Source organism: Pyxicephalus adspersus, chromosome 9 (assembly GCF_032062135.1).
Source record: "Pyxicephalus adspersus chromosome 9, UCB_Pads_2.0, whole genome shotgun sequence".
Lineage (NCBI taxonomy): Eukaryota > Metazoa > Chordata > Amphibia > Anura > Pyxicephalidae > Pyxicephalus > Pyxicephalus adspersus.
This window is the reverse complement of record NC_092866.1, coordinates 65,014,230-65,023,365: the sequence shown is the minus strand read 5'-3', so window position 1 is coordinate 65,023,365 and position 9,136 is coordinate 65,014,230. Positions and strand designations below refer to the sequence as shown.

Sequence of the window (9,136 nt, the reverse complement as noted above, 5' to 3'; positions counted from 1 at the left end):
AGCCCAGCCGAAAGTCAATGATCAATCTGCATGCTTGTCCCAGTTTAGTGACTCGGGCACAGGTCACATCTATGCGGCTGCAATAAAACCCGGCCATATATTGTATATTGCGCTCTCACATGGTGCAGTATCCCATTAATTTGAACAGAATACATCTGCAATGAAATTCTTGAAAAAAAAAAAAGTGTGCATGCACCACAGGTCTCAATGAATGTCACTGCAGCACGCTAACACCTGTTGCATGCATAGCCATGTGGTGAAGTCACCTGCTCAGTTAGGTGTGCAGAGTCACACTGCAGGAATGTGGACTTGGGCTGTAAAGTAGCGGGGGCCTGGCACTCCAATGCACAACACAACACACTGCAGCCCACATGCATTATCACATGCCAGCATGGCATACATGGGGACAATCGCTCTCATGCATGTTTGGACAATTCATTGGGTCCCCATCCTCCCCAGGGATCCAGTGGACACATGCTGCAGGTACTGAAATGCTGTGTATTTGTGGACCCCAATTCATTTTTGCTCAGGGCCCCTGATTTAAACAAAAGTCTGCATTTGGCAATGGGCGGCTGTTTACCATTGGATATTCCCAGAATAATTTTAAGACAGTGACCACGAAGCCGGTGACAACACTTTTTTTGGGATCAGTGACCCCCATCTCCTGCACTGGGGTGACCCTGCTCGCAGGAAGTGGCCGGGATGCATTGAACACTCTGAGTGAATATTTTTGTATATTAGATTCTGGTGTCACCTCTGATGTGAGATTTGTCACCTTTACAATCTCATGCTAATGTGTCCGGGTGACAACCATCCTGTGTCACAGCTCCTCAATCCTGAATATAATGGTGCCGGGGTTCAATGCATTGGAGCTTCCAGGAATTCCATCCCAGTCTCTATTGTGCTGCTTCCTCCCTGCTGCTGTCATCCTTGCCCCTCATTGGCTGTGAGATTTGGATTATAAAATTAATTCCACTGAAACCAAAGTAATGAGCTGGAGGGGGGGGGGGGGTAATTTGGACAAATTAATGGAAACTCCATTAAAAAGGACATAAAATAGAGTGATAATAGCTCACAATGAAAAGTTATTTACATGCGTTCCTCAACAAAGTAGCCATTACACAACCCAACCAATAAACTCATCCATATTTGCAAAACTAAAGATTGGCTTAAATGTTTGTCTAAGGAAACTTTACTGCTGGAAGCTAAGGACCCCTGCCGGGGTTTTCATTGCTGTTAGTCACCATGCTGGGGTGATTGACTCCTAAATTTGTCCCGGTGTCACCGAGACAGAAAATCCTGAACTTTTACAGTTGTCACCCAATTAAAATCTTCCCATATGCCCCTCATTCATGTCATGTGACCCCTCTTCTGAGAGCCCCACCCATTGGAGAGTGATGTCATCCTGTACAATGCAGGAGCAGCGGTCCTGCATGGGGACCCCAAGCCCCACCTCCATAAAACACCACGGGCCCCTCCAAGCAGCGTGCATTGGCTGCCACCTAAATGACAATAATTGATCATGTGGAGGGGCCCCGGACAGACTGACCTGTGCATACAGGGCACCCTGACTACCCCCCACCCCTCCTGTTGTGTCAGGTGTGTTTTTAAAATGAAACCCCGGAGTTGCTATTGGCTGCTTGTGTATATAACACAATGATTTGCTTAGGTCCAGATTTCCTGCTCAGATAAGGTGAGATACAAGGATGTTGTCACACAGGACGCAGTAATAACGCAGGTGATGCAGCCAGTCTGTACCAGCACACACCGGTCTAACTGCAAACAGGACAGGCGAAGTCTCCTCTGCAATAGAATAAAATTACCTGGTCACAGGTATCTAAACTCACCTGTCCTCTCCTCTGTATCTTCCTATGGTCCTATTCCAGGTTTGGGATCTTCAGTCACTGGCCAAGCATGCGCAGGATTTAACTTATACGCATGTGCACAAGAGTTCATTCATTCCTTGCAGCCAGCTATATCAGGATCATGCATTGAACCACATATGCGCCCTGCAATGTACAAGATTGCAAACAGGCAGGTTGGTTTGTTTGATTGCAGAAGAGACATTGCCTGTGCCATCTGCAATATTAAAAACAGCCTGATCGCATTTTTTACTGCTGTAAATGTTTCCTATCATCTGGAATCAGCGGGTCTCCTTGCTTTAATTTGTGCCTTGGTTGGGAGGCCTCTGCGGATTTGCAGCGACTGGATTTTATTAGAGTTGCATGTGATAGAGCTTCAGGGCCCCTTACACTTCCGTGTACCAGTAACATGCTCCGTACTGCAATGATCAATAACACATAAAATCTGCAGTTGCATTGCAGTGTGCCATGGTGAGAAATAGTATTGCATTGCAGTTCAAACAACAGTACAGCTTTGGGCAGGGTATGGTGCGCTGGCAACCCATTCATTCTCAAAAACCAATCTTAATGCGATGCAGATAAACATGCAACCTAATGGTGGTTTCTGCACTGAGAGGAAGCATGCGGGCCCCCGACCTGCGTCAGACCATTGTCAATGTTGTATTTCAAAGATGATCTTGTCCAAGGAAGTTTACTCATCCCCCCACTCTTCCCTGTGCCCCCCATGCCCGTTGCAACATATTTCAGACTTTCAGCGCATTTCCTATCTATGCAATGTTTGTCTGAGAAAATAGTAAGTGAGCTCAAATTGTCTGAAGTGGACAAATGTTACACCACAGCTATCGGTGGCTTTAAACAAATCAGCAACATGCATTGCATTAATGCAACTGATTGGGAATAGATGGGGTGCCAACACACCCTAATATGCCCAGAATCACACATAACCCATTAGGAATGCAACCTGCTGCATGCACTACACAATACTACCATGTTCCAGCATGCAGCAGGGTTGGTGCATTGAATTTTTAGTTGGCACCCCAATGCACTAGGCAGGGTCAGACTGGGCACCTGGGGCCCTGAGAAAGGAAGCGAGGAGGGCACAGTGAGCAACAAGTCATTGCAAGAGGGTTAAGTGGCCCTCTGGTAACCCCCCCTCCATATGGCCGGTGGCCACTCTCACCCCGGCTGTAATGCAACACACCTGTGTTTTTGCAAGATGCAACATAGAAAAATAAATCCAACCTTAAATTATGGGGTTTGTTTTCACCCAAGATTCACTCAACTCTTACCCTATTGTATATATTTTAGAATTAGAAAATGCAATAATCTGAATAAAAATTGATACATGGTAAATTTGGGTGAATCTTGCGTGAAAACATTTATAAATAACCCTCCCAGTATCGTTTACAGGCTGCTACAGTGTAATTTTGTTTGATTGCAGTGAACGGGCCCCTTTACTAACAGAGCATTTTGTAACAAGTTACTTTGTTTGGTATTTTTGGTTTCTCCATACACTGATTGTATAACTTTGTGTTCCCCTGTGTTGGGTGAATCCATGCATGGAATACACAATAAGTGAATACAATGTCTCCTATGTTATTCTAAGGGCATTAATCGGATTATTAGAGGGGCCCTTTTCACCTGGGATGAATGCGATGATAATTAGGGCCCCTTGTAATCCCCCTAATGACCGGCCTGCACTCTCTGTAATTACACAAAAGGCCTCATTATCCTCCGGGGTCACCGATTTGTGGATTGCAGATACAATGGGCCAGGATCAGGTGGAGGTGGACAGCAGGGCGGAGCGCGGCCTCCACGGGCAGTCAGGGGCAAATATTGGGGGGTGAAACCGTAATCTTCTCACAAATATTCATTGCAGATCTCCGAAAAAGGAAATGAAATATTTGCATGATATTTTGTAACAAAATGCGACCTTACCCATCGCAGAATATTGATCAATATCATGTGAGGATTCCTGCCAGCTGATTGGTCACACCCGTCTCTTATCAGTCCCACGATTGGCACACCCAATCCCAAATTCGGAATAATTTCAGGAGCAATCATGAGATTAGGGAAGATTTTTTGGGAAATTGAGATTTTAACCCATTATTGTCATTTCAAAACTAAATGATTGCGGTAAGACAAGCCACTCGCTGCCACTTGTGCATTCATTTTAAACCGCACCACAATGCATGACAACACAATGCGCTTGAAGTAATAAAGCTCTCCAAGGCTGGAGAGGATACACTTTCATCAGTGAAGCTGGGTGATCCAGCAAACCTGGAATGGATCTGGTCCAGGATTCAAAACATTTGCTAGCAAATAGAAAATGACTTTGAAGAAATCCATTCCAGGTTTTCTGGATCACCCAGCTTCACCGATGAAAGTCTAACCTCTCCAGCCTTGCAGAGCTTTAATAAATCAGATCCAATGATAGGCATTGCATTAGGAGGGTCATTGCCACTTTAGCATGCAATGGCTGTGTGATAATAAATGACATATCGCATGTTAACGCATCGCACAGCAGTAAATGCGCCCTGGATTTAGTATAGGAAACAAGCGTTATATTGCGCATTCACTTATTTGGTATAAAGATGAAAGCAATTTTCAGCTTTTGGGTTCATTAATCAACCCAGAAGAGGAAGTATTAAGATAAAACCAATTTCTGGATAAGCCAATCAGAGGCATTGTTGTTTTCACTCACAGCAGATTGGGGTAGAATCACATCGAACATTTACACACTATACCCGAAACAAGCTCCATAGAACAATATCACAGACTGGATAATGGATAGGATAATGATTTCCAATAATTTCCTCCCCTTTCACAGGAAAGTCTCATAATAAAAGATCATCTCAACCACAAACTGCAGTGTTCAGGTCGGGAAGGATGAATAACTGTCAGTGTCAGTTGCACTTTGGGGAATCACCTACTGGGCGAAAATGAGAATTTTATTTTCCTAAAATTTTGGTAAAATTGGGAAATTTTTACCAAAATTTTGACAGAGTGCATTGGAATCAATAGAAAAGTGACATGGAGGTGGATTTTGGTGCTGTGCAGAGGTACCATGGGCTTTAAATGGCACTTGTGGGTTTCAAAAGATTCTTTCACCCATTTTGGATCTTGTGCCACAAAAAAGCCAGGACAATCTGTCAAGGTCACATGACTGGTCTTGTACATTTCACTTTCCCATTGATTCCAAATGTAAGCTCTTCGGGGCAGGGTCCTCTCCTCCTGTATGACTGTCTGTATCTGTCTGTCATTTGCAACCCCTATGTAATGTACAGCGCTGTGTAATATGTTGGCGCTATATAAATCCTGTTAATTAATAATAATAATAATAATAATAATGCACTTTGCCAAAATTTTAATAACATTTTGCAATTTTACCAAAATGTTTGAAAAATTAAATTAAGTAGAATACCACAATCTTCAAACCACAACTTATTTTCATGCAGGAGCAGGTCACTGTATGAATTATTACTGGTCCCCAAAATGTGTGAACTAATCTACCCTGCCCCCCATAAAAACCAACACCCATTAAATAAATATATTACAATTTTGTTTCCAAGAAGATTTCCTCGGCAGTTGGCTGCGTCCGTTGGTCGTTCTATATTTAGAAGCCCCGAAAACCATTTATGGCCGGCCCAGCACTGATGATGCTGCAAATTTCATGAAAATCATGATTACATCGCAATACAGGAAGCTGCGTGAGACATAAATAGAATTATACATTATGAGGAGCCAGCAGACGGACGAGTCATGGGTGAGGGAGCCGTTCATGAGTCACATGGGTGAGACGCAGCCAGGGCAGAGGGCGGAGCTTATTATGTCATTGCAACTCGGAATGTCAATATTGATGACCGACAACATACTGGATGCGATACATTGTTACGTTGTGGTATTCATGTGATAAATGCGCATGTTACCTCATATAGAAATGGCACCCCAATGCACTGTACAGGGCAACCCGGGGCCCCAGGTGACGCAACGCATGCGCCATGGCACGTCTATATTTATAGGTGAAGGTGCGCTGCTGATGAAGCAACATAACACACAGCAATGCATCATATCATAGCCAACTGGGATGCATTATTCAATGCGTAATGCGCATTGTGTTCAGGTAGTTCTCTCATTTTTCTGCATGTGAACTTTTTATTTTTTTTCGCATGGTCCTCTGCGCTGTAGCGCGCTGCGTATGTGAAGAAGAGTATTATTCAATGTGAGCACCAACACCTGTGCACTGGAGTAGTAAATGGTAAAAATGCAATACAAAGGTGCAATTTGCCAAGCATTCCCACCACAGCTGCATTTTCCAAAATGCATGAATTTTTTTTTATGCATTTGGCAACCCATAATTTCAATAGGCAAACCAAAGCACACCTTCATGCAAAAATGTAATGCAGTGTAGCTTAAAAAAGTGCAGCTCACAGAAATGTGAAATGCATGAAAGCAATGCACTCGTGGGAACAAGCCCCAAGGGTATGAAGAGAATGTAGACATGAAATGGCTGCAAAAAGACTGCAGGAGATCAGCAGCGCAAAGAATATTCAGAATACAAAGCTCACAGTTCACATCTACTTTCTACAGGCAATTAAAATATTCCCTTAAAAACATGCGAACGCTGCAACACTGTGCACCAAACAATAAATAATGAATAAACTCTGCCGCGACTGATCTGAGTCTGAGTTTGCTGGATATAAATCGCATTCCAGCTGTGTAAAGCCCAGAGCTGAGGAGGGATCAACTGCAGCGTGTCCGGGCAGGATCACTGATTGCATTATGAATTGCATCTTTTAAAGGGATTCATCACGCTGACTCAATTATAAGGCTGCATCGCATGTCATGCCTGGAAAAGACACACATTGGGCGATGATCGAGAGGCCGGGGAAGTTTTGTTAGGCTGGACGCTGATCATAATAATTATCACATTATACAGGGTAATGATGGCCGAGCTGTCACTGCCCAGGGTGGAAGGTCAATTCTTTATTTGGTTGATTTTAGAATGCCCGATGGGTCCCCCACACGGCCACATTCACATCATCAGCATCGCATTGCGGTTTTGCATTTTATTGCGTTTAAAATATATATATTTTTTAAATTGCTGTTGATGAATGCATTGGGCACCTTTGGGGCTATAAATGCAGCGTTTTGCTGTTGGTTTTGTTGCATTTTTAGCATGGAGTGCAATAATAATAATAATAATATTAATAACTATAACAGAGGGTCTGCTGAGTCATCATTAATATTTTGGTTCTGTTCTCAACTCACATAAAAAAAAAACAATAAACAAAAGCGTCCAATAGGAAGAATAAAGGATGACGGCTCTGCACCTCCCACACCGACAGCCGTGACACCAATGCAGGGGGCTGTCATTGGGGCCACTCACACCAAACATCAGCGTTATTATTGGGGTCACTGACACCAATGCTGGGGGTTATTATTGGGGTCACTGACACCAATGTAATACTTTATATTTCATTTCGTGACGTAAATATGATGACCAGACAGGTTTATATCCGAATACACAGACACCCGGGGCCCAGTACCGCCCAGATGTGACAGACTAAAGAATACAAGATGGCGGAAGGGGACACGTGATTCATCGGAGGGCTGGGAGAAAGGGGGAGGGGTTCGCTGTGTTTATCACGTCCCTCACATGACTCCCCCTCCGAACTCCGCCCCAATACAACTCCACTTGGCGCCAAATCTCCCAGCTCAGCGCACGAGGCCCTCCTGAAGGAGACATTTTGAAACCCCAGTCCCCGCGCTATTGGCTGCTTCGCGCCCCTCCCCTGGCGGCTCTGCCCCCTGCGCGCTCCCATTGGCCCGCCCTGCGCTCCGCCCCCATGTGACTAACGGTCGCGTAAGACAGAGAGTGAGAGGAACGAGCGAATCGATTAGCCGCAGCCCGTCATCGGAGGATGGTTACCCGGAGCCGCCACTGAGCGACCCCCAACATGGACGTCAGACACAAACTACTCTTCACCCCCAGCGACTGCGAGGAGGAGGACGGACACAGCACCGGAGACGACTCGGCCTTCCAGGAGAGCGAGCCGGGCCGGGAAGAGGAGAGTCCCCCGGGAAGCCGGGCCTGGGTGGAGGACGAGGAAGGCATCGGGGTCTCACCTGTCAAATCCCCGGGAGGAGATTACTTCATGACCCCCGGATCGCCGGCCTCCCCCTACGCCTACCGGGGCGGTCACACCGGCTCTCCGTACCCCTACCGGAGGGGGCAACGGGAGGGATCGAGCTCCCCCATCCCCGACTGTCCGGGGACCCCACCGCACAAAACCTTCCGCAAACTGCGCCTCTTCGACACACCGCACACCCCCAAGGTAAGTCACCCCAACATGGGTCACCCCCTCCTCCAAATACCCCCCAACATGTCACCCTGCCATGGGTCACCCCGCAAATACCCCCTCAATATGTCACCCCAATATGTCACCCCTCCTAATAGCCCCCTGATACCCCCAACATGTGTCACCACCTCCTAATACCCCCAATGTCACCCTGCCATGGGTCACCCCACTAATACCCCCTCAATGTGTTACCCCAATATGTCACCCCACGTTCGGACCCCCATTCACCCTCAAATTTAACACCCCACCTGATACCCCCGTGGTGTTACCCCTGACATTCTTCACATCCCAAATATATCACAATGTCTCCCCAGCCAACTGTTGCCCCCTGCATGTTCCAGTGGGGTCAGAACAGACCCCAACCCTATGGTGTCACCCAAATATTGCCCCGTCCCTTATTTCAGGGTATGTCACCCTGAAGGGTATGCTTTTGCCCCCATATCTGCTGCCATGATGATGTAACTGTTTGGGGTCTCACCTGGGGTCTCGCATTTGTAACCCCTGTTTAATGTACAGCGCTGCATTATATGTTGGCGCTATATATCTGCCTTCCTCTTCAGTATGTGGACCCCCAATATGTAACTCCCCCTCTGCACCCCAATGTCTCCCATCTATCCTGACCCTAAAGTTAGGGAACCCCCTAATGTCTCCCCTCACCCACTGACTACTGACGTCCCCTATCTCTGCCCAACCTACAGACACCCCCAGTGTCCCCCATCCTGAGACCGACCCCCCTCCCCCATATTCTGGTATATTTACATCTTTCATCCTTTCCTAGCACCCTGCTGCCCCCTTCCCCCAGCTGGCACAGCTCCCATCCCCCAATGTGCCACCTTCAATCTGTGAGACCCTAAATGTGTCCCCCCCACTCATGACACCCCATAGGAAATGTCTTGGTGTTGTCAGTCTCCC

At 46.3% G+C, this 9,136-nt stretch overlaps 1 protein-coding gene across 1 annotated transcript in view; it reads left to right on the top strand.

The window, feature by feature from the left end:
* The first annotated feature begins 7,712 nt into the window (after positions 1 to 7,712).
* WEE1 (WEE1 G2 checkpoint kinase) overlaps positions 7,713 to 9,136 on the top strand; it is a 10,694-nt gene continuing 9,270 nt past the window's right edge. Inside the window, exon 1 of the mRNA XM_072422326.1 lies at positions 7,713 to 8,200. Within this exon, the coding sequence (XP_072278427.1) occupies positions 7,823 to 8,200 (378 nt within the window). The 5' untranslated portion in view covers positions 7,713 to 7,822. The remainder of the gene's footprint in view (positions 8,201 to 9,136) is intronic.